Here is a 26,794-nt window from a genome sequence, read left to right as displayed (position 1 = left end):
AGAAGACGTTTCGTTTTCTTTTCTTGGTAAACAGCACAATCTTGATCCAGGAAAGATTAACACCGAAATTGTAAGTGTCTTACCTTTAAGGTTGTTATTTCAAAAATCAATAAGTGTATTTTGGTATTAGTAAGGGTTAAAGATGCAATTCAATTTGCCTGTACAGAGATTTCCCAATCTATTATACTCGGAGTAGTGTTCTGACACGTTATCAAATGTGGGTGCTACCGAACCATCAATCGGAACATTACTCGGCCTTTTCCGTCAAGTCTCGTGAATTTCAAATTAAGCAAGCATGATCTAATATTCATAAAAATACTAATTATCGATCCAGGGGCCCGTTTCATCAAAAGTCGTAAATTTAAGACCTAACTTGGGTGTACTTTCGGGGCTTACGCCAAAATTTAGTCGGGCGTAATTTGCGTTTCACGTAGTAGCGTAAGACTAGTCGTAAACAATACGCTTAGTCTCAGGACTAAGTCCTTGACAACGCTGCATTGCACATGCGCAAAAAACATAAACGTACGCATTGTCTACAATTCAACATACAGTGTTGTTCTACATACATTGTACACAATACGGTCACATGTACATTAGCTTAAATGAAAAATTACAGGAACTTTTAGGGACCTTAAAAAAACATGCATTTTAAATCTACTTATTATAAAATATTAACTACTTACAACATACCATGTATGATGAAACTTCAAAATTAAAGGTCTAAGAAACGAAATAAACGTTCTTGTAAATGTATTGATATTTATTTTGGAATATTTGCATCCCCCCCCCCCCCGGCTCACCCCTCGATTCTGATACAGGTAGAGAGAGAGGGAGAGAGAGAGATTCCGTTACAATTGTACGATATGTAAGTTGTAACTGGGCATATGATTAAGAATCGATAAAATAATACAAATATGCATCATCAGGAAAAAATAAAAACTTTTTTTTATTTCTTCCGTGACATTACCTTGTACACCATTCCGTTTGTTCCTAAAAATTGTAGTATTTCTTTTTTTTAAATGCGGATTCTTTTTATTTTTCCCGATAAAGAAAGGCATGTAATAAAAATGATAAAACGGTTTTAAAGTTCAGAATTTATTGTAAGTCCAAAAATTTTAATTTCACAAAGACAATTTAGAACAAACTGAATTTAACAAAGAATTTTCGTAGATTGACTCACATACAAACTCACTCACATCTAATCTTTGACAACTCCGCCCACTTTCGTACTGTCCAGCCAATTAACTTAAGGATAAGAAAGTTGCATGAACAGGGGGAATCCGTATGACATTAATTTACAACACTGAAATTAGGTAGAGCTAAGCATGACAAATTTAAAGAACACAATCCTAAAATCTAACCATAAAGTTGATAACACATATCATTATGAGTAAATGACATTGATATCGTGAGACAGGAAAGAGATGTCAAGGATTAGATATTGCTACCATGTGCAAAAATGCCCTTTCTAAACATCAAATAGAAACAATTACCTTCAACTACAAATGTCAAACAAGACCGAAAATTAATAGAACAAATATATAGAAATAGATTGATAATTAATAATTTGTCATTTATAAGTCCTCATAATACATAATCATAACAGGCAAGTACCATGGATATTCATTTGAAATTTTCTGAAATTTATCATTCATTGTTTCAACATGAATATATTGTCATACATGGGAGTAATAATTGTAAAATTACAGTCATTTCCGAGTCAAGTTTCTCTGACAGCTGATTCGCAGAATCTACCGAGTGACTTTGTTGACCCCTAGTCCCTTAGGTAAAATTCTCTCTAATTTGTATTCAATATCAGGAAAAATTGACTTTCAAGCAACTGGAATCTTTTTCGTCTTTTGAACGTTAACAACTTTTTCTGGACGCAGGTGCGGTTCCGTGGGGGGTTTGAAGATTCATTGTCAGTCATTGCTTTTAAAAAAAAATTTGTATCCAGCAAAGAACTTTTAGAAATTAAGCACAAATTCAACTATAGTAAAGGATATTTATGCGAACAATTGGGTATCAGTGCTTTATATTAAATAGTTTCGGATTTTAAGCAGTTACGGGCAATTTTCATTAAAAAATGAAAATAAAACAAACAAAAAGGTTTGTTTCTAGTGAATTTTTGTATAAATGAAGTTACATTAATTGTCGAAAATCTAGGCCATATTATGGCGAGATCAACAAGTCCGTCTCTTTTCATCTCAAGGCTAAATGTTTATTACTGCCAGAAGCGCTTTAGTGGCGTTTAATTAGAAAAAAATACATACTGTTTCTAAAGTTGGAGGTGTGTTTCGAAACTTTTAAAGGGTACATATTTAATTGGCGAAGTATGAGACCCTGGTGGATCATCTTTCTCAAGTACACTTGGTTTCGTTAAACTACGAAGGATCTCCAAAATAATGAGCAATCTTCATAGCATTTCCGGATTAGCCATGGATGGAGTTTTCTCCAAGGAGTTCTACACCATACGATATAAATACAATAAATAAAAGGACGAAAACATAGCTTCGTTTTACATTCAAATATTTACAATTATACACTTCATGTTGTGATTAATGGCCATCTATTAATATATCTTAATTACCACGAACTGAAAAAAAGTTGACAATTTACACAGATATTGTTTTGTGTTTCTTAGATAAATATACGAGGGCTGTTCGGAAATTATTGAGACAATGTGTATATTCTTTTTTCTAATGAACGTCTTTCGGTGAAAATTTGCATACACGTTTGACAAATAATAAAAATTAATAAAAGCAAAAAATATTTTACAAATATTTTATTTCTTCTTCTCGGTGGTATATTTATGTGTCAATGGTGGGGGTACCCGGCGCAGTCACGAAATCAGATGTTGAAAATAAGTTACACCAACGTTCAAACTCCCGGTGGACTCATAGTAAGAGCGAAAATAATTCAATTTATGTATATAATTTTTCAATTTAATTTTCACTTCATTTTGTGCAAGTTTGTTAGAATTTCGATCACAAATACGGAGATCATAAATAAATTTAAGCGGGGCATAGAAAACTGAGAACGAAGACAAAATGGAATTTGACGTCAAGGCGGCGCAGCGAGCATACCTTCAATTTTGTGTAGCGCTATGGAGAGAACTCTTTTCCAGACTAAACGACCTGCTAAAACAATAACAATGCAAAAAATGTGTCTAAGGGTTTTATTTTTTCATTGGTATATATTTTATTCTTACAAAATATTCAACAAGAGTAAAAACAAGAGCTCCAGACGACCATCAATTATTACGGAGTAAATAACGTGGACCCGCTGTGCAGAAATCGGTACTGCGTGATGTTAATTCGACCTGTATATGACACTTAGTGTATTTTTAATATATTCGATCAGTGCATATTATCTATTCAAGATATATTACTAAAGTCAGGTACTCTTCACACAATTGCTCCGAAGAAAATAGTTCCATTCATGATCAGTAGATACAACATTACAACAAATGTTAAGAATAATGATATATATTTAGTATGTCAAAGAAAACAAAATTAACGTAAAAAGATTTTAAGAAAATCACTTTTTCCCCAGAAAAGCAAATAAAATGTTTTCATATTCCTACGCTCGCTGCCCCCTCAGTCTTTTTCACGAAAATATATAGGTCATACTTCGATTGATAATGATAAATCTTTTCACCAATTATATTACTGTCATGATTATTGTTTGTTAATTGTCGTATATTTTCTTTTGAGTGAGAATGTTAATCATTAATTGTGTGTGTTTTATTTTACTTTTTTTTAAAATAATGGAATGGTTAGACACCTGCAATCGTAACTTCTCGGCAAAGCAACTCGTCGGAAAGGATCTTCGCACGTGTGTAGACCTAGGCTATTTGGTCTTGCAAGCACAGGTGTATGCACCGTTCGCTAGTGACGCTTAGATCATGTAGATTGGGTATCAGTATTTGATACGGACATGAACTGATGAAGAAGTTTAGAACTATTCACCGGTTTCATAACAAGTGCAAGTTTTTTACTCAAGCGATAGAGGGGCTGAGTTATCTAAAATGATGCTAGGTCATCGATCTACTCAGTTTAAAATCACGAAAATATACTATTTCTGTAATTAAAAACATTTCTAGAAACAAAAATGAAGTTTATCTTCAAAACGTCTGTATATTCAAAATCTTATGTTAAGTGTTAAATGTCGGATTCTATTCTATGACTATAGGGAATATTCAGTGATGCTCCACAACCGATCTCGCGCTTTCCTTTGCGTTTAACAACGACCGTCAATGCATCTCTGGACGAGTTCATTGATTACTCTAAAAGGTGACAGGTTGACCCATCTTTAACATCTGCCTATATACTTTGAGTGATAGTACTTTAATAGCACAAAATTAACAAATAAATTAAAATCTATCCTTGATAGATCTATATAGTTTTGCTATTCAAAAAAAAAACAAACAAACTGGGCTTTGATAATCCATAGCGGCTTGGACTTGTTTTGAATTTTTTTTTCCAGTTCTAAGATTCTATCCTTGGAAAGTTAGATGGTACACATCTAGCACAGGCCCATAGTTAACGCGGGATTTTTTCGGAGCCCCCCCCCCCTTCACTTTGAAAACGTTGCTACAGGCCTGTACATTGCAACATGCTATTTGGATCAAATATTTCTGAAAATGAGTGAGGTGTTCAATACATTTTTAAAATTGTACGATTAATTATATTTAGTCTATGTTCTATGTGAAATTAAAACTATTTTAAAACTATGTGCAACTTTGTGATAAAGTCACTGTACATGCATGTAACGTTATATATGTACATGCAGTTTGTTTCCTAGTACACGCATATTTTATTCAACAAAATATGTTGAAACTCAGTAGCCTAAATATTATGTCATTTTAGGATTTTTATGGCACTTTTATAGTTGACTTTCCACAGCTTGAGTATCTCTGACGTTTTATCAGTAAATACTTGTTTTTTTTATTAGAAATCATCTGAGCACAATGCAAATTCGAATAAATTAAAAGTCGAATATCTTGGATATGGGGTAACCCATATCTATTCTTGTTTACACGAGGTAGCAACAGATCACATTTTTTAAATTTTATTTTTTAAAGAATTTTTTTAGGAAAGAGACAGTTTGATTTTTGGAATGTTATATGTGATAACAGAGAAAGAAGAGTAAACGCTTCCCGATCGTTTCACTTGCAAAAACATCTCTGGCTGACGTGAAGTTAAAATGACGTAGCGATGCTGCTCCAAATCGATAGACATATGCATGTTTATAATTTTACCGGAGCTTGTCTAATTATTCTATGAATTAGAAATTTTGCACAATTCTTTTATTCGTTATTTATAAAATGTTGACGAAGTTTCATGAATGTATCTCTGGCCTTTATGGAGTAAAAGTAAATGTCTCAATTATTTCCGAACAGCCCTCGTATATGCAAAAATTTTAAAATAATCCTAGAAGATTTTATATTGCATGATGTATAGAATGTAAATATTATTATATTTCAGCTCAGGCTACGTGTAACTAATAGCACATACTAGTTTGACTAGGGATGCCAGTAATGTGAAGAAAAAGAAAACATAGTTATGATCTCTTTATTTAAGTACTGTGTTGAAATTTCCAATACTACTGGTTTATACCTCTTTTTTGCTAATGTGAAGTCACAAACTTCTCAGGCGCGAAGCGCCGCAAGGTGCAGGAAGGGAGGGGGTAACACTCAATAAAAAAAAATGGGCAAAAATAATACAAAATCTCACGATTTTATGTGTCACATTGAAAAAAAATATTTAAATTTTGGTTTGATTTATTATCTATATTCTTGTCGTAATACTACAAGTACCTTAAAATAAATAAGGTGTTTGCCATCATCGGCACTTAGAAAATTTCTGCGAACTTGAAGACATATCTATGATGGTCTTTTGATGGGTAAATTAATATAAATGTATTCTCAGTTTATACCATGAAAATTAAGATCGCCGTGATCACTTAAAAAATTGAGAATTTTAACCATACTGTTACACCATGTACAGTGATGAATACTTATGGAAACTTTCCTTAATATTGTAAATAATCTGAATACGAACAATACCTTGTTTTACAATACCAGAAATAAGAATTAAAAATGAATAATGTAGAACATGTAAAGGTTTGATAAGAAAAATGTGGGTTGCTAGGAATATTTTTTTCTCATTCGATGTCAAACTTGCGACAATAAAAATAAAATGATAATTATATATTAGACAATATTTATTATTCCCCCTCCCCTTTTTCAACCAAATATACACTGTGCATATTTGAAATTTTTAACTTGATAATATAAAATTAGGCTACAGCCATTTTGTCTTTATGAATATATACTCTACTGAACACAACTTTTACAATTTTTAAATTCTTTACCGTGCCAAGGTGCTTTCTCTTCATATTTTCATTTTTGATAAAGTTGTTAAAACATGATCTTTCTTCTTTATATTTTTATTTATCTATTTATATAATACATATATATAATTACATGTCTAAGGCCTCATTGTAAGAAATTCTCTTCGATTTGATCGTTTATTATGAATTTTGAGATGATTCTTATTAAATAACGTAACACCGATAGGTGGCGATAACCGGAACTACTTGAAATTTTCGAAACTGCTTTAATTCAAGCATATTTAATTGAAAGTTTCGAAATAAAGCGTTATATTTTTAACAAAATGCTATTAGGTGTTGAAAAGTAGATAAAGGACTATTTGACTCAATTTAGAAATCAAGTAATAGTCCTACGCAATTGCAATCCGGAACGGTTGCAATCCGGAACTACAAGACTGTGGGTTAGTGATGAATTTTCGTATTATGTTACCATTGAATCTAAACGTAGCATATATGACTAGCCCTTCTTTTAAGCATTAAATGATTTGTAACTTATGATAGAATTGAATTATTATTTTTTTGACTGAACGCATCAAATTTATTCTATTAGTGTAACTATGGTGATTTGTAGTGATAAATCAAATTAACTAGCAGACACATGCATTCTAAAGCAATCATCAAATTGTCCAATGGACTGTTTATTGTTTATTGACCAGTAATGTCTAAGGATGAAATAGAAGATTTTGGAGATTGCATTTATTTTATTGGTTTTGGCTCTACCTTCAGACCCCCTGCCTCGAGACCAAGAAATTCAATTTTTTGTATCCCTCTGCTCATGTATGCCAAACATGTACCGAAAATTGGTTGTAGTGGCCTAAAAACTAAAGACATTTGTTATGTTATAAACCAGTGATTTAGCGTTGGTTGAAGTCATGTATAAACATCAATTTTATTTTCTTTAAAAAAAGGTAAATTGAAAAAGAAAAACGAAACGACGAATACAAATATCCCTAATAAATGTATTATAAAACTGTTTTTGCTTATTAGTTTATGAAGTGTGTTTATATTTTTCATTTGGTTGCAAGCTGAAGTAAATAAAAGAAAAGCTAGAGAGTGCATAATTAGACAGATTGAAAGAGAATCTAAGAAGGGAATATAAAAAGAAAGACAGAAAAATGAAAAAGAGACCTAGAAAGGGAAAGAAAAACTGGACAGAGAGAAAGCTGCAGATGCAGAAAAGGATGCCTAAAATGGACGTAGTAAGGAGCTATATGCCATCACAGAGATGCTCAATAGGGGAAAAAGGATGCAAGCTGTTGGAGTGTAAGAAAAAGCGCGGAACACTGAAAGCAGAGGAAAAGGGATAGAATGGGAAGAATGATGGAACATTGTGTTAAATATTGAACCGGCGTTGACCCAATTGCGGAAAATTAAATAGGAGATAAAAAAAGAACATAACACATCAGCACAGGAAGAAGACCAAATGGAAAGGTAAAAGAAGCACTGAGAAAAACAAGGCAGTGGGAGGGGAACAGGGGTAGATCAAATAAGACATAAACTGCTGAAAGCAGAAGCAAACACAGCTAGACTAGTGAAAAAATGTACAACAAAATGTGGTTGCCAGAAATCTTGCCAAAGTCATGGAAACAGGTCCTCATTGTAAAAAATTTAATGTTCAAGGAGGATGGCCTTGAAGACTGTAGCGACTGGCGCGGAGAGAATCTGTCATAGTGATTAGCAAAATGTTTTGCAGAAATATCATTGACTTGATAAAAGAAGGAAAGAGCCGGTAGGATTTAGAACATGAAGGGGAACAAAAGAGCTGATATTTATTTTAAACAAAAAAAAAAAAAAAAAAAAAAAAAAAAAAAAACCATCAGTTGACCTTCCCCCGAGCCTACCATGCTGGCTTTAACCAGGGGTACAACTTTGCTGAAGCAGTCAACTTTGCACCAGCAGACTGGGTAAGTTCAAGATCTCTAGGTTTTTATACGCCCGTCTTTAGATGGGACGTATCATGTTATGGCGATCATGCCTGTCCGTCCGTCCATCCTTCTGTCCATCCGTCCGTCTGTTAGCTTTTTTTGTGTCCGGCTCATAACTTTAATACTATTAGGCCTAGGATTATTAAACTTTGTCAGCTGAAACTTCTTGGGTAGAAGGTGTGTCGCACATTTAAAGTGTAAGTCGCTCTGACCTTTAATTAAGATGCTATGGCCAAATATGGAAAAATCCTGTCTGGCTCATAACTAGAAAACTGTTGAACTTAGAATCATCAAACTTGGCCAATTTATGCATCTTAGGTAAAAGGTCTGTTCAACTGAAAACAGATTTATTGACTAACAGAGTTAAAGATATTTTTGATAATTTCAGATAACCCAAATTAAAAACAAAGATGTTTCTATCTATTTCCTTATTTTATATAGGACTTTTCTGTAGATTACACGGTTTAAATCAATCGCGTTTCAAAGATATAAAAAATTAATACAATAATCGATTTATTTACCGACTCTACAAAAATTACAGCTATGGTAAAGTAAATTTATCTACATGTATAGAAACCTGAAGTTATCCAAGTTTAAATTCGGTGAAAATTTCAATTTAAAAGAACATAACTTATGTCAAGTATATCTATATCAATTTCGTATAATTTTATTTTTTAGTTTAGATATGCCAAATAAAGCTTTTAAAATAAAATCAAATATCATCACTTGGATACTGATGGATGCTTAGGAATCTTGACATGCAATAATTAATAAATGCATTTTTCAGATAAACGGAATCGAGATGATGTACAAGTTAATTATTTTTAGCTCTACCACTTCACCATATTTGTTTTATTATATATTGTTCACCTCTCTTGAACTCTTGACCTTCGTGTTGTGTGGAGGATTTACGACTGTTCTGAAGAGCAGATTTGCTGGTCGATTACACATACTTCTGGAATTGGTAAGTGCACTATGTGATTTGAATGATCCATCTAATGTGTTTTAATACCTATTTATTACAAATACAAGTTAAAAATCAATGTTTTAACATTTCCGAGTGTCTCGTGTGTTTTCTCCCGCTCTAAAATCAAATACGGAAGGCATAACGGACACTAATCGTTTTTGAATATTTTTTTTTTTTTTTTTTACAAAATTAATCGTTGATAAAATTTAAATGAACATGATATAAAGTCCTTGTTATACAAGAGGCTCAAGGGCATTAACGATCACCTGAGTAGAATACAACGCTGTAAAGGATCCATAGAAGTATAAAACAAAATTAACTGATAGACGAAGCAGTGTTGGTCTGGTAAAAATGCCCTTGCTTATTGTAATGTGCTAGATCCGAGTGATCTCCTTGGGTTTTCCCAAATCTTACAGGGATGAAAATGAAAATATAAATACAATGGACACTTGCCTATTGTGTAAGGTATTCATTATACACATATATGTTTTTGTCACTTGTCTAGTGCAACAATTCAGTACACAGAGACTTGGCTATACAACGTGGCTAGTTGCCAGTTTTACCCCTGACCCAGGGGCCAAGAAATTCACAATTCTGGATGGGGCACACTTCCTCATCATAACTATGTACTTAGTTCATCGGCTTAATACCGAAGATTTTCAAAAAAGTAATGCATTTTTACTACATAATCATTAGAGCCCCGCCCTAACACCAGAAACCCTGACCCAAGAGCCACATAATTAAAAATTTTAGAAGTACTTTTCCTCATCAAAACTATGCATTAGTGTGTTTGCTTAATACCCAGGAGCAGAGGAGAAGATTTTTCCCCAGAAATTATACATTTTCACAGAATATTCACAAAACCCCGCCCTTGTGCCAGAACCCCTGACCCTGGGCCATGAATTTCACAATTTTGGTAGAGGGCTTAATGCTCATTACAATCAAGCCAACAGTTTGACTGCTTGATGTCCAAGAGTAAAGAAGAAGATTTTTGAAGTTTGCATTAATTTTTATGCTTTTAATCACATCCCTTAGCCCAAGGGGGCAGGGGCCATGAAGTTCACAATTTTTACCCCCTTAAGCCATACGTGCCAAAATTGGTTGTAATTGGTTCAGTGGTTTCAGAGAAGAAGCTAAAAATGTTCAAAAGTTCACAACCGATTGACGACGGACGACGACGGACGAAAACAGATAGCAATAGGTCACCTGAGTGACTCAGGTGACCTAGAAACGATCAATAGAACGAAATAATACTAGTTCCCGATGAGCCAGAATTGATGAACACTTGGGCGACGTGTACCTAAAAATTGATGAAAAAAAATCCCCTAAAAAAATTGTACAACACTTCATTCTTCGTTTATAACTTGCTTTTTCTTAGCTAGCAAAAGAAAGGGGGATGTGCTGTAAGACATTTGTGCGGAACAGCAAAATATCATAAAGTTTTGTGTGACTCCTTAAGGTTTTGTCAAAGGTCAACATGTCCAAAAATTTATTTTTACAATAGCTCCAAAACTATGTGGTTTATAAAGTTAAAACTTTTACAGTTTATAAATATCAGTTGATAAACATATATTATTTCTGCAATGATGGTTTTCACTAAAAGTACAGAATTAAGCAGGTGCATTTTTTTTAAAAATGTGCAAATTTTTTGCATTTTTTTTTCTCTAAAAATATTTTTTTAAGTATTTGTTTTCAAGTGATACTTTTTATCTGTTAATCAATGATATATTTATAAACTGTAAAAGTTTTAACTTTATAAACCACATAGTTTTGGAGCTATTGTAAAAATAAATTTTTAGACATCTTGACCTTTGACAAAACCTTAACAAATGCCTTTAGTTACATAGAAAATTTATGAACAGTTTGCAGATTTCTAACACAAGGGGCATGAGGGTTTTTGATCCGTGAAGCTTTGTAAGTTATTTCTGAATGTTCCTTCACTTTCAAAAAAATATCAATGTTTTCATTTCAGTTAGAATGCCTGCTGGGATATCTGACCTACCCGATGAACTTCTTGTGATAATATTTTCCTTTCTGTCATTTTATTACATTGTAAAGAACGTTAAAGCTGTTTGCACTCACTGGCGATATTTAGGAGACCGTAGGTCTTTGTGGAATACACACGGACTTTTGAAATGGATAAAAGAGGCTGACGACGAAGAAAGATACATACAAAGAGTCCGTGTAATAGCAAGGCACATTGATACATTGAAGTACTCAAAAATAAACGAAGAAGAGCCCGATGACTATCTTGCCTCAAACATTGAAAAGCTTTATTTGAAAAGATTTTGCAAACCAACACCATTTCACAAGTATTTTACGTACTATGAATATAACGGGCCACTATTATTTCTGAGAAAAGACATTCTCTGTCCGAATTTGAAAGTAATTTCGTCAGTTGATAGCAACATATCTCCTACATGTTTCCGTAAACTGCTTGAAAAATATCCACAAGTTACAACTATTGTGTGGGCTAGGAGTCTTTTCTCAGAACTATGTGCTTATTTACCTTCAATTCGACAATTGCCCAAACTTGAAAGCCTAACTGTTTTCGAATGGCACGATACAGATGACTTTACGAGTTATGGAGATTCAGACATATTTTATAATAGACAAAACAGAAATGAAGATTTGCAGGATTTAGTAAAGACACACCCAGAGTTAGAAAGCTTGAATGTTTCGTTTCGGAGTACAAGTGGCCGCACAATTAAGACAATATTTGAGACATGTCAGAATCTACGGGTTTTAAAATTAAGTACTTGTAAAACCGATGAACTAGAACAACTCACATCGACATTGCCAATGCTTGAAGAATTATTTTTACATTGTTTTGACAGAAAGCCAAATGAAATGAAAAACTTATTTGTTGCTGCTTGTAAAAGTCCGAAATTAAAAAAGATTTCCCTCTTTTATTGTACGAACGTCACGGAGGAGATGTACGATTACATTAGCAGACAATGCCCTCTTCTAGAACAATTTGCTTTAGCTGAGCGAAAATTTGATGATACGGAAATGGACCTAAGCTTCTTCCTGGCTCATTGGAAAAATACTTTCATAAACAACAAAGCTCTGGAATATTTGTCTATTTGTAGAAACCTCCAAGAACTACGCATATGTTACTCAGATGAATCGGCAGTTAATGACGAAGGAATTCTTGCTCTTGCACGCGGATGTATTCAACTGAAGAAGGTCGATTTTGAGGGATGTTTAGGGATCACAGACTATGGAATTATGGAGCTTTCTCGGCATTGCCATGGTCTCAGCTTTATCAATCTTTGCCACTGTCATCATATCACAGGATTTGGGTTTAGTGCTCTGGTAATTAATTGTCCAAGACTTCAGGAGGTTCAGATGTACAGTTGTCCTTTTGTTAAACAGGTTGTTCTATATAATGATGAACATTTTGCAGAAGTTTCTATCGCCTCTCTGTATGAAAATAGGGCAGTAGTTGATACTAAGTGCGATTGTATTGAAATCTACAACTCATGGGAATCATGGGAATCATACAGCGAATCAAGGTGCTGTCCTAGAGTCATTCAAGGCCAAAACGAAATCAAATTTTTTTATGGGTTAACAGATGAAATGATCAAGCAAAGCAGTCAAAGGAATCAATATAAAGAGACTAAAACTGAATTTCAATTAACCAACATGGAGGACATGAATTTATCAAAAGCCCTTTCACCAATTCATCCAATACAAGTTCCATTCGACTGCTCTCGGATACAAAAACTGGATCTTTCAAATTGTAGGAGAATTTGCGATTCAGATGTTTTGAGGATCTGCAAATATTTTCCAGAAATAAGAAATTTCAGTCTTGCGCACAACTTCAAGTTATCAGATACAAGCATTATGGCTACGGCCAGACATCTAACACTGCTGAAGGTTTTGGACTTGGAAGGTATTGAAAACTTGACAAATACTTCTTTGAATTGTCTTCTCGAACGGAGCTTGGAGTTTTTCTCTTTTTCTCCTTATTCAAATGTGTCAGTCATTGGTTTTAAAAATTTTCTTCTGTCTAGCAAGAACTTAAAGAAAATTAAGCTCAATTTCAACAAAAAGGATATTTCGGCAAAGTTGACGCAAGATACAATTAGAAATATGCTTTCCGAGGAAGAATGTGGATTTTTCATGAAACGTGATGAATTTTCGTATTATGTTACCATTGCATCTAAATGTAGCAAATATGACTAGCCCTTCTTTTAAGCAGTGAATGAATTGTAAACATTCTCCTTATTATAGAATTGAATTATTATTATTTCTGATTGAATTATTAGAGTAACAATGGTAAATTGTAGACGTAATTCAAATACTAGCAGACAATCAGAAGCATTCCACAAATTGTCCAATGGACAGTTGAATGTTATATCGCTAATAAAACTTTTTTTGCTTATTGGTTTATGAAGTGGGTTGATGTCTTCCATGTCAAACTTTCAAGCTTGCGGAATATAGACAAAGGATAACAGTCTGATGAATGTTTTTTTTTACGAGATACTAGTACACAGAGTTATAATGATCAAATAGTTTTAGCTTCCTCACCAAGAAAAACATGAGATTTTATACATTAAACTCATATAGAAATCAAATATAGTCCCAGGTTCGTGACAGAAATGTCTTCACAGTATATACACATAAACTTAATAGTCGACCATTCGGACAATAGCAAGTTTATTGTCTCCCCTCGGCTGAGCCTCGGGAAATAGTTGCTGTCTTGGGAGACACTAAAGTTGTTATTGGTTTCATAACCAGTCAAGATTTAAGATAACTATTGCTTATAATACTCAGATAACGAGCAGTTATCAAGCTCATAAATCTCAGAAATACAGATTTCTAGCAGAGCAAACACAAACCTCTTTAAAAAAAATCAGGTTGGGATCAGTGCCATTGAGGAGCGAGCATGCATCCCCTGTCGACCGGTAACACACGCCGTGTGCTCCTTGTTATAATCGGGAAAACGGGAAAATCCTTGGACAATTCGGTATGAAAATAATGACCCAGTTTGTATGAACGTTAGTTATATTCATAATGTAAATCGATGAATTCATTAGTCCCCTACCGGTGAAATTGAAGGTGAACTATAGGTTTCCTCCTCGTCTGTCCGTCCGTCTGTCTGTCCGCACTTTTCTTCTCACTGCTTGCATATAGGCTATTGTGTTGATTTTTGGTAAGTGTATCACAATGAATTACAGATCAAATTTAAATTCGTTGCGCTTCAATTATTATTTTTACGGAATTATGGTCTTTTTTAATCTTTGTGGTTTTTTGCACTTTTTTCTAAACTCTTACAAATATTGAGCTGATTTTTGATATGTGGGTCTATCTTAATAAGTTTTAAATCAAGTTTGCAATTATGTTCCGCTTCAATGATTTTTGACGAATTACAGTATTTTCAATTTTTAATGTGAACCAGATAACAGAGTTCAAGTATTGCTAATGTAGTACTCTCGGAATTCTTGTTTTATGACGAAAATAATAGGTCGGAGGTCGGCCTTTGACCTTCTTTGTCATTTCAAAATTGGGAAGCCTTGGGTCAGTTTTCGTTCAGCACTTTGCTGGATACAGGGAAATGCTGTAAAGAGGCTTATTTTAAAACTATCCTTTATTTCTATGCATTTGTCATAAATATATATTAGATAATATTGTTAATGGTTCACATCTCTTGCTTTATTTTACAAAATTATGAAATTAATAGCCATGTTTCCTCTTCGACATGGGTTTGATTTTAAGCGTGATCGAGAACTGCATCTTGTATTTCATTGCAATCTACTATTTTTCTCTTGTCTTTTTAAAAAGGATCTAAATTCCATCTACTTTTCTTAATAGATTGATTTATGTTATTGCTTAAAGTTATTTAAACGAGCCGAAATGTCTCTAAAAGCCAAGAGTAAGAGGAATTCTAAGAAACACGTGGAAGAAGGGGTCAAAGGTAAAGAGGTCAAAACCTTATGCAGATCAGCCAGCCACTAAAAATTCGGTGCCAACTGAATAGGAGCCATGTTTAAAATTGGAATTGATTTCACTCGAGAGCCAAACAGCAGGATGAGGAATTACGTTTGTCTGTCTGCCTAGCTGTCTGTCTGTCCGTCTGTCTGTAAACAATTTTTCAAAATGCTACTCCTCCTACAGATTTGGTATGATTTTAATATAACTTGGCACACAGGTAGACTACACTTGTGAAGTTACATAATTCAGTATATCGGTTTTTGATTTTTATGAACAGTGTTGTCTTGGTTACTAAAAATAGAAAATTCTGGGAAATACTTTCAAAATGCTACTCCTCCTACAGTTTTGTTCTGATTTCAATAAAAGTTGGCACAAAAGTAGACTATACTTAGAAACATAATTTATGCATCGATTTGATTTTGATGAACGGTTTTGTCATGATTACTAAAAATGAAATTTCTGTGAAACTCTTTTAAACGCTACTTCTCCTACAGTTTTAGTCTGATTTCAAGGTAACTAAGCACACAAGTTGAATACACTAAGATACAAAATACAGTGCATTGGTTTTTGATTTTGATTTTGGTGTTGTCATGGTTACTAAAAATAGAAAATTCCCAAAAATTCCTTTAAAACGCTACTCCTTCTACAGTTTTGGTGTAATTTCAATATAATTTGGCACACAATTAGACAACACTTAGAAACATGTGCATCATTCTATACATCGGTCTTTCCTTTTTTTGCCATGGTTTTTAAAATAGAAATCTCTGTGAAATACTTTCAAAATGCTACTTCTCCTACAGTTTAAGTCTGATTTCGGTATAACCAGGCACACAAGTAGATTGCACTGAGAAACATGATTCTTTTTATCTTTTTTGGAGCGTTGTTGTCATAGTACATGTAACTAAAAATAAAAAAAATATTTTTTAAGACTTTCAAAATGCGACTCCTCCTTCAGTTTTGGTCTGATTTAAATATATCTTGGACATACAATTTCAAACTCAGATAATTCTGTGTATCGTTTTTTGATTTGAAATAATGGTGTTACCATGGTAATAAAATGGAAATTTTTTGGTAAATACTTCTAAAATCTACTCTTTCAACAGTTTGATCTGATTTCAGTATTATTTTGCACAAGTAGACTATACTGAGATGTATAATTTTATATCATTTACTGATTTTAATGCACGGTGTTGCCATGGTTCCTTAAAAAAAAAAAGAAATTTTGGTGATTTTTTTTTTTTCAAAAGGCTACTCCTCCACAAAGAGACTTAACCAAGGATCATTATTCTATTTATTGCTATTGCATAGTTTCAAGTGCAAGTGCTACTTTTCTCTTCCTTTGTTGTGAATAGAAACCAGTGAGCTACAGTCTCATCAGAGACTTCTGGTTCTTGTTTCATCCTCAGTCGCGAGAGGGCAAATATTTTAAAGTTGTACTTTATTACATTTCTTTTCTGACTTTTCTAGATTATAGCTTTAATTTGAAAAAGGTGAAGATAATAAAAAATGATTTTGATTTATGACAAGCAAGCACGCCCTTTATTTGTAGTTTGAGCTTACCTGAGCTGAAGGCTCAAGTGAACTTTTCTAATCGAAGAGTGTCCAACGTCTGTCTGTCGTCTGTAAATTTTTGACTTCTCCAAAATTACTTGGCCATTTTCAACCAAACTTGCTACATAGCATTGTTGGGAAAAGGGAATTCAAGTTTGTTCGCGGCAAGTGCCACGCCCTCTTTCAATGGGAGATGATTAAGTATTCGTGAAATTTGGTAGCATCTTTTAAAAATCTTATGTGAGAACATCATTGCATACTGTAGATTCAAATATGTTCATATCATGGCCCTTGGGAGTAGGGCGGGGCCGCAACTGGAATATATAGGAAATATCTTTTAAAATCTGCTTTTCGAGAACAGCAAAGCCATTATTAGTTATATTTAAACAGAAGTATCCTCAGGATGTGAAGATTCGAGTTTGTACAAATCATGACTCTTAGTGGTAGGACAGGGGGTCAAAATTTAACATAGGAATATTTAGGAAATATTTTTAAAATCTTCTTTTCACGAACTGCAAAGCAATATTAATACTGAAGCATTCTCAGGTAGTGAAGTCTCATGATTGTTCAAATCATGACCCGAGAGAGAGAGAGAGGGGGGGGGGGGGTAGGGTCACAACAGGGTATCAAATTTATACATAGGAGATATCTTTAAAAATCTTCTTCTGAAGAACAGGAAGGCCATGATCAGTTATATTTGAATGGATTCATCCTCAAAAGGTGTAGATTGAAATTTGTTAAAATTAGCAGCTTTTGGTATAGAGTGGGGCAGAAATGGGGTATCAGAGATTAACATTGCAATATATAGGATAAGTGTTTTAAAATCCTTTCCCCAAGAACAGCAAAGCCATGATCAGTCATATTTGGACGGAAGCATCTGAAGGTAGTGTTGATTTGTTCAAATTATGACCCCCGGGAGTAATGGTATGTACAGCCACAATGGGCAATCAAAGTTTTACGTAGGAATACATAGGAAAAAAATCTCCCTGTAGCTGGGGCAGGGTGGGGCCATAAAAAGTAATCAATGTTTTACAAAAGAATTTATAGGAAAAAGAATCTGCTGATACAGAACAGAAGGACCATAGATACTCAGGTGAGCGTTGTAGCCCATGGACCTCTTGTTATAATTTCCAGATTAGAATAGATTCTAAAAAGGTTTTGTTTTTATAATACATGAATATCGGTCTAAAATGCACTTGCCATAAGTAAGTCATGGCCTTCTACCTTATAAAGTTTAAATCTATCTCCATGCCCCCTTTTTGAAATAGACAATCCTGTACAACCTGGTTCAGTATTTTGAAGAAAAAAGCCTGCTTCGATTTTATTTACATTCTGCATAAATGATCGAGCATGCTGATAATATAGAGCCGTGTCAGCTTGAGTTCTGCTTAGGCTATTCACAATTGAAAGGCCATAAAAAAGTGTGCAATATAGTGTGTTTACTGATTAGATAATTAATAATCAATGTAATCGTGACATATGGTGATTCTATGTTTTATAGGGGGTTCTCCCCCTGTTTTTATCATTTGATTTAGTAGGGGAAGTCCATAGCTTTTATCGTAAAGTACCACTTTTGTTCAAAGCTTTATAACATATTCATACGTGATATACGTGCATTTTTAACAGGGGAGATTGGTGTAAGAATCCAAATAATCAAAGAATTAAAATAATTTTCCTTTTAAGAAACACTGTTCTCTTCTTTTTTTAATAACGTAATACTCTAGCAGTGTAACAATGGTGACAGTGTAATACAGCCTTGAGCATCCAGCTGTAAAATCAAAAAGGTAACCCCCCCCCCAAAAAAAAAAAGAGCTCCAGGGGCCATATCGCTCACCTGAGCACATTGGCTAGAGAAAAAAACAGAAATCAGTTCGTTATTAATAAATTTAAGACAAACTTGAATTTACGCTACCTCGATGCTTATCAATGTTAATAATCATGGCTTTGCTGTTCTTAATTAGAAGATTTTCAAAGATTTTTTTTTCTATGTATTCCTATGTGAAACTCTGATTGCTCATTTTGGCCACACCCTAAAATTGAACAAATTTGAATGTACACTACCTGAGGATGCTACTATAGCAATACTAGTCAAATCCGGCAAGTGTAATCTTGTTCCCGTTAAAAATTGAAAATGCCATAATTCCGTCAAAAAATCATTGAAGCGGAACGAAATGCACACTTGATCTGTATCTCATCAAGATACACTCACATACCAAAAATCAGCTCTAATCTACAAGCGTTTAGGAAAAAAGTGCGGAAAACAAGTGGGACAGACTGACATAGGAACAGCTAGACGAACAGAAAGACAGACAGACGGACGGACAGACGCAGAGGAAACCTATAGTCCCCTCCGGTTTCACCGGTAGGGGACTAATAATATTACTAATCATGGCTTTGCTGTTTTTGAACAGATTTTTTCCCCAAGATAATTCCTATTTATTTTTTATGTAAAACATTGACCCTCTGTTGTGCCCCCTAACCCCTGGGGTCATGATTTGAACAAACTGGATTCTACAATACCAAAGGTTGCTTCTGTATAAATAGGCCTTAATTGGTTTTGATGTTCTTAAGAAGATTTTATAAGGTATAACCTTATATATTCATATGTTAAACTTTGACCCACTGTTATGGCCCCGCCCTACTCCCTGGGGTCATGATATGAACTAAACTACCTGAGGAAACTTCTCTATAAATAGTTTAAATACGACTAATAATGACTTAGCTGTTCTTGAGAAGAAGATTTTTAAAGATATATCCTATATATTATTATGGTAAACTTTGGCCCGCTGTTGTGGCCCTGTCCTACCCCCAGAGGTCATGATTGGAAAAACATTGAATCTACACTACCTGAGAATACTTCTCTAAAAACATGACTAATCATGACTTTCCGTTCTCGATAAGAAGATTTTTAAAGACATTTCCTATATATTTCTTCGACCCCATCTTGTGGCCCCGCCCTACACACAGGGGTTATGATATAAAAAAAAATTGAATCTATCTAGAGTATGTAATGAAGTTTTCACGTAAATTTTATCTTTTTTGCCCAATAGTTCTTGAGAAGATTTTTGAAATATGCCACCAAATTTTCATGAATTTCTTAATTATCTCCCCTTGAAAAAGGGCTTGGCACCTACTGTGAACAAATTAAGATGCTTTTCACCCAAGGATGCTTTGTGGCAAGTTTGGTTGAAATTGGCCCAGTGGTTCTTGAGATGGCTAGATTGTTTTTAATACATTTTATTAGCACAGTGGAACATGAAATATGTTAAAGACATTATTATTAGTATGTACAATCACAATGTGCAATAAGTGGGGAAAAAAATAATAATTTCATTTATTGTAACTTACAATTTTCTGAAAATATGATACTTATCTGGCCATTATTTTATAGTATTTCTGAGTGTTTTGAGTCGTATTTCAAATTCTTGAAAATAATTTTTTGGATTGTAAATCGATTGAAACCTGAAAACTAAATATTACCGTTTACTATTTCGTTATCTGTTTAAGAAAGGTCTTAACTTTACTCACTAAAGAGCTTTAATTTCGTGGCAGTTTTATGCAGTCAGAATGAGCTGTCCTTTGATGTAAGTTAAAATAATTTGAAACTGAGGGAAGTGACACAATTGAAAATAGATTAAAGTATTCATAACATTATATTAAACCATGATAAAGCAAATTAATACATTATTTGGTGTAAGCACAGTGATTGCAACTCATAGTTTTTAACTGAATTTTCCTAGGGAAAATTTAAAAAAAAACAACTGATAACCCACAAATGTATGTTGAAAATGAACTAGATATCTTCTATTTGGACAAATTTGTATGATACAATTCCCTCAAAATTAAAAAAAAAAATCTCATTAGATATATCTGAAGTGCTTCCCTAACCGCAACAAAAATGGCAGTATACGATTCCTATGTACAGCTAAAAACAATTTCCTTGCTATACAGAGTTTAAAAATACATGTAATATTATATGTATCATTTTTGGACATTGGTTAATCATATGAACGTGTAAGAATTGATAAACATTTTTCTCTTGTAAACGGAATGGAGGTGATCGAATACAGTCACTCATTTAAACATTTAATTTTAGCTGTACCAGTTCACCATATATATTTTATTCACCTTTCTTGACCTCGAAAGCTTCTTGTTTTGTGTATTTTTTTGCGACTGTTCAGAAAAGCAGATTTGCTGGTCGTTTACATATACTTATCGCACTGGTAAGTAATTTGTATGATCCTTACAGCGTATTATTTAAATACCTCTAATTTAATGTAGTGAAAATGTACTATTTGTACGTTTCCGGGTATGATTTCTCCCGTTCAAGCAAATATCGACCAAAGAAATACGGAAAGCAAATACGGACACTGATCGATTTTTATGTAGGATGGCAGTTTTGAAAGGGTGCGTTTGGTGCAATCGATTTGTCATACGAAGTTTGATTAAAATGCCCGTTGACAGTCAAATTTTTTAACGTAATTTATATCGAAAGAACATTTTTTTGTACACAAAACTGAATGTTGAAATTTAGATAAGCATGATATACATGTAGTTCCTTTTAAATTAACACACATTTGAATGAAATAATATTGGTTTCAGAAGAGCCAGAATTGATGAACAATTTAAAATCAAACCAGATTAAAATCAGAATTTTGATTTGGTCCGAAATCCTTAAGGTATTTTGATTTTTTTCAAATCTTCATATCAATAAAAACGAAGTTGTACAATACGTGCCATAGTCTGGATGTTAACTTATTAAAGAACTTACTTTCTTAATTAGCAAAGAGACATATAATGCAAACATGACGTCGGACGTTCGCATTAGGTCATAAAATTTGAATGGCTGATTAAAAAAAATTTAGAGACATGGAAAATGTACGGTCATTAAATTTTCCAAAAGTTTGCTAATTAATACAAAAAGGCTATAAAGGTTTTTTGTCCGAAGGGGCTTTGTAACCAAAGTGCTAATATTTATGTTTTTGCCCCTGTAATCGATAATAAGGGGGCATAAACTTTTTGCCCTGTCTGTCCGTCTGTCTGTTTGTTTATTGTTTGTCCACAAAACTTTAATCTTGCCCATAACTTTTTATAGTTGGAGCTATGGCTTTCATATTTCACTGGTATATTCATTGAGACAAGACCTTTCATTAAGTACCAGTATATTTGACCTCTTGACCTTGACCTTGCAGTGCTTGTTTGGTCCACGTTTTAAAAAATTTACTAAACTTTAACCTTGGATATAACTTTTGAAGAAGGGCTTTCATATTCTACTAGTGTATTCCTTGTGGCAAGACCTTTTTCGGGCACAAATATTTTTTATTTGAAATTTGGACCTTGACCTTGAAGCTTGACCTACTTTTAAAAAAAACTTTAACCTTGGACATAACTTTTGAATAGATAATGCTAGTGTTGTTATATTTCACAGATGTATTTCTTGTGACAAGATCTTTTTTTTTTTGAAGGGGGGGGGGGGGGGGCAAATATTTTGATGACATTTTGACCTTAACGTGTGAGTTTGACCTACTTAAAAAAAAACTTTAATCTTTGCCATGACTTTTAATCAGTCGGTACTAGGGCTTTAATATTTCACAGGTGTGTCCCTTTTGACAATGCCATCTCTCTGATTCGAACAATTTTGACTCTTTCGTCTTGATCTTGCAGTTTGGCCCTACTTTTGAAAAACTTCAACCTTGGTCATAACTTTTGAATGGTAAATGCTAGGGTTTTCTTATATCACATGTATATTCCTTGTGACAAGCCTTCCCTTGGGTACCAATGGGCACCAACAATTTTGAACTTTCACCTTGACTTTGGAGTTTGACAAATTTTAGAAAAACTCTAACCTTGGTCATACCTTTTGAAAAGTCGGTGCTAAGGCTTTAAAATTTCACGCTTGTAATCTTTGTGACAAGACCTTCCCTTGGGCACAATTAATTTTGACCCATTTGATCTTCACATAGAAGTTTGACCTACTCTTGAAAAACTTTAACCTTGGCCATAATTTTTGAACGGTTGGTGCTAGGGCTTTCTTATTTCACGTGTTTTGCTTGTGACAGTACCTTTCTAGGGGTACCATTATTTTTAATATCTTGACTTTGACCTTGGAGTTTGACCTGCATTTGGGAACTTTAATTTTTGCCATGAACTGCCAAATGGGGGTATCGGTGTTTTACAAACAAATCTTGTGTAAATTGAGTTTTGAATACTTACCACATTCTCTGCGATTATTGATAACTCAAAGGTTATCAATAATCATGAAAAGATACAAATTAACCTTTAAAAATTATCAACGTTCTCATTTCAGTTAATATGCCTGTTGGGATATCTGACTTACCCGATGAACTTCTTGTGATAATATTTTCCTTTCTGTCATTTTATGACATTGTAAAGAACGTTAAAGCTGTTTGTACTCACTGGCGGGATTTAGGAGACCGAAAATGTTTTTGGAATACACGCGGACTTCTGAAATGGGTAAAAGAGGCCGACGACGAACAAGGATATATACAACGTGTCCGCGTGATAGCAAGAAACATCGATACTTTGAAGTACTCAGAAATAAATGGAGGGGAACCTGATGACTATCTTGCCTCCAACATTGAAAAACTTTATTTGAAAAGATTTTGTGAGCCAACGCCATTTCAGTCGACGCATATCATGGATATGTATGAAGAATATAACGGACCTCTCTTATTTCTGAGAGAAGACATTTTCTGTCCGAATTTGAAAGCAATTTATACTGTTGATACAAATGTATCTCCTACATGTTTCCGTAAACTTCTTGAAAAATATCCTCATGTAACAACTATTGTGTGGGCTAGGAGCCTTTACTCAGAACTCTGTGCTTATTTGCCTCCAATACGACCATTACCGAAGCTGGAAAAACTAACAGTCGTCGAATGTCAGAATACGGATGACTTTCCAAGGTACGAAGATTCCAATATTGTCTGGAATAGACAAAACAGGAATGTTGAATTGCAGGATTTGATAAGTGAACATGCTGAGTTAGAAAGCTTACATGTTTCTTTACGGAGAACAAGTGGGCGCACAATTGAGACAATATTTGAGACATGTCAAAACTTACGAGGTTTGAAATTAAGTGCTTGTAATACACACGAAACAGACGAATTAGATCTCACATCGTCATTGCCGATGCTTGAAGAATTATCTTTAGATAGTTTTGACAGGGATCCAAATGAAATGAAAAACTTGTTTGTTGCTGCATGTTCAAGTAAGAAGTTAAGAAAGCTTACTCTGTTGGATTGTACGAACATTACGGAGGAGATGTATGAGTACATTGGCAAAAATTGTCCTCTTCTCAACACGTTTGCTGCAGCTGAGCGAGGATTTGATGATAGGGATCTCCGCTTCTGCTTGGACCATTGGGAAAATACATTTGTAAACAACAAAGCACTGGAATATTTGTCCATTTGTAGAAACCTCCAAGAACTACGCATATGTTACTCAGATGAATCGGCAGTTACTGACGAAGGAATTCTTGCTCTTGCACGCGGTTGTGTTCAACTGAAGGAGGTGGATTTTGAGGGATGTTTAGGGATCACAGACTATGGAATTATGGAACTGTCTCGGCATTGCAATGGGCTTAGCTTTGTCAATCTTTGTCACTGTCGTCATATCACAGGATTTGGGTTAAGTTGTCTGGTAATGAATTGTCCAAGACTTCAGGAATTTCAGATGTACAGTTGTCCATTTGTTGAGCAGATTGTTCTTTGTAATAATGAACGTTTTCCGGAAATTCCAATAGCCTCTCTGCATCAAAATGTGGCAGCAGGCAACACTGAATGTGATTGTTATGAAGTCTTTAGATCCGGAGAAACATACAGCGAATCAAAGTGTTGTCCTAGAGTCATTCAAGGACAAAACGAAATCAAAGTAATGTATGGGTTAACAAATGAAATGATCAAGCAAAAAAATCAAAAGAATGGAAATTCGGGGAATCAGAAGAATTCGCAGACAACCATGATGAAAGACTCGGACTTGTCAAAAGTCTTTAAACGAATTAATCCATTGCAAGTTCCATTCGACCATTCCTGGATACAAAAACTGGATCTGTCCGCTTGTAGGAGGGTTTGTGATTCTGATATTTTAAAGATTTGCAAATATTGTCCAGAAATAAGAAATCTGAATCTCGCATACAATCATAAGTTATCGGATACGAGCATCATTGTTTTGGCTAGACACCTTACGTTGCTGAAGGAGTTGGACTTGGAAGGTATCAAGAATTTGACGAATGCTTCTTTGGCTTGTCTTGTCGAAGGGAATTTGGAGTTTCTCTCTTTGTATGCTTGTCCAAAAATGTCAATCATTGGATTTAAAAATTTTCTTGTGTCTAGCAAAAACTTGAAAAAAGTGAAGATCCGTCTCAACAAAGATGATCTTTCCGTGGAGTTGAGGCGAGATACAATCAGAAGTATGCTTTCCGAAGAAGAGTGTGGTTTTGTCATGGAACAAGATGAATTTTCGTATTATGTTACACTTGAATCTAAAAACAGCAAAAATGACTAACCTTTCTCTTAAAGATTGAGTAATTGATGTTCTTTACATTCTACAAATTATAAAATTAACAACAGGTTATTGTATGACTGAAGACCTTCAAATCATTCTGTTGCAACCCCGGTGATTTGTAGTGATAAATTCAGACAATCGAAAGTAGCTCACAGATTGTCCATGGATTGTTATATGGCCGTTACGGACTTTTGTACGTTTCAGTTTCTTGTATGGAAGTATTTGATTGGATGTCTAAATTTGTTACAACCAATCAGTGTCAATTTTATCTATTTTTTGGAATGCCTTATGTGTGCGGAGACGCAGAGGACTATTGGTAGTATGACGTGTTTTGCAGCTAGGCGTTAGGGTATTTCCATCCTTTTGTGACGTCACAGGTTTTTGCAAAAACTTTCAAAATTTTAAATTGCATGATAGAAATCTATGTTTTGTAGAAGTATTATAATAACAAAAAGAATATACTTTAACAAAAATATTAAAAAAGAAAATATTCTTATAATTTGTCTTTTTTTTGTTTTAAGAAAATGATAAAAATTACAAGAACTCTTAATTATGTTTTTTTTTCCAATCATGCATCTTTTCTTCAATCCCTCCATCATAAATGAGTTCTCTGATACCGACAATTTATATATACTGTAGATCACCAAAGTTTTGCGACACCTTGTTTTCTCCAGGTGGGTATTTGATATTTATAAGCAAGACAACATTTTTGATGAATTCTGGTTATTGTTGTATGTTATCTATACTACTGAAAATACCGTATATCGGGTTTTCTTGGAGGGTGTAAAATTTGGCCTTTTGCTTGCTCAAAAGTGTGCCAATAATTTTGGCAGAACTTTTTTTTTTTTTGGCAGACACTGAGTACTATGACTTTGTAAAAGAGAGGAAGTTTTTTTCCAGAATTTTTAGTATAATATATATAATAATAATATACTTCTGAATACGGATTTAGACCAGAGATTGAGGAAAAACCAACACCAGATGGAAGATATATTGTTTAACAACAGGCTGACCAAAGTTTATATTTTTCTTGTATTCTGTACTTATACGCAAGGGTGCAAATTAAATTTTTTGCTGGCTACTTCAGAACCGCTAAACTAAGCCAAAGTTAGCACCCGGCAGGCCCGTAGAGCGCGGGTAGCCCCCCCCCCCCTTTTTTTCTGAGTATAGTATTTTGCTGTAATAAATTTTTCTTTGGATGGAAAAATTACGAAGCCAGCCATGAACAGGCTTTTATTTTATCGTATATTAGAGGCCCTCGTAAAAGATCCGGTCTGATTACTTTGTGAAATATTTGGATATTTCAGATGAAGTAATCCTTCCAGCAATTAATTTTAAGAGTTGACAATTGAAACACTCTAGGCAATAAACAAGGACACTTGCAACAGATAGTTGAAATTTAATGATGTACGTTACTTTGAAAATTTATCCATTTTTGTGTTGAAATTAAAATTTCTTATTCAGTACATGATTTATTTAATTTGCACAT

At 34.0% G+C, this 26,794-nt stretch overlaps 2 protein-coding genes across 2 annotated transcripts; both read left to right on the top strand.

The window, feature by feature from the left end:
* Positions 1–12,222: 12,222 nt before the first annotated feature.
* Positions 12,223–13,645, top strand: LOC133182830 (uncharacterized). Its single transcript, XM_061317674.1, has 2 exons — positions 12,223–13,186; positions 13,584–13,645. The coding sequence occupies exons 1-2, from the start codon at positions 12,223–12,225 to the stop codon at positions 13,643–13,645; spliced, it is 1,026 nt and encodes a 341-aa protein (XP_061173658.1).
* A 7,303-nt stretch (positions 13,646–20,948) lies between these two features.
* On the top strand, positions 20,949–25,804 carry LOC133182998 (uncharacterized). Its single transcript, XM_061317905.1, has 2 exons — positions 20,949–21,002; positions 23,087–25,804. The coding sequence occupies exon 2, from the start codon at positions 23,092–23,094 to the stop codon at positions 25,303–25,305; it is 2,214 nt and encodes a 737-aa protein (XP_061173889.1). The 5' UTR covers positions 20,949–21,002; positions 23,087–23,091; the 3' UTR covers positions 25,306–25,804.
* The last annotated feature ends 990 nt before the right edge of the window (positions 25,805–26,794 follow it).

This window comes from Saccostrea echinata, unplaced genomic scaffold (genome assembly GCF_033153115.1).
Source record: "Saccostrea echinata isolate AGI-Se365-2 ecotype Australia unplaced genomic scaffold, CSIRO_AGI_Sech_v1 ptg000009l, whole genome shotgun sequence".
Taxonomy (NCBI): Eukaryota; Metazoa; Mollusca; class Bivalvia; order Ostreida; family Ostreidae; genus Saccostrea; species Saccostrea echinata.
This window is presented reverse-complemented; position numbering and strand designations above follow the sequence as displayed.

What these genes read in the sequence shown, in the direction of transcription:
- LOC133182998 (XM_061317905.1), top strand. Translation starts at nt 23,092, where the DNA reads ATGCCTGTTGGGATATCTGACTTACCCGATGAACTTCTTGTGATAATA.
- LOC133182830 (XM_061317674.1), top strand. Translation starts at nt 12,223, where the DNA reads ATGTACGATTACATTAGCAGACAATGCCCTCTTCTAGAACAATTTGCT. An exon ending in GAAGGTTTTGGACTTGGAAG is followed by an intron (nt 13,187 to 13,583) that starts GTATTGAAAACT and finishes GGTAAATTGTAG; the next exon opens with ACGTAATTCAAATACTAGCA.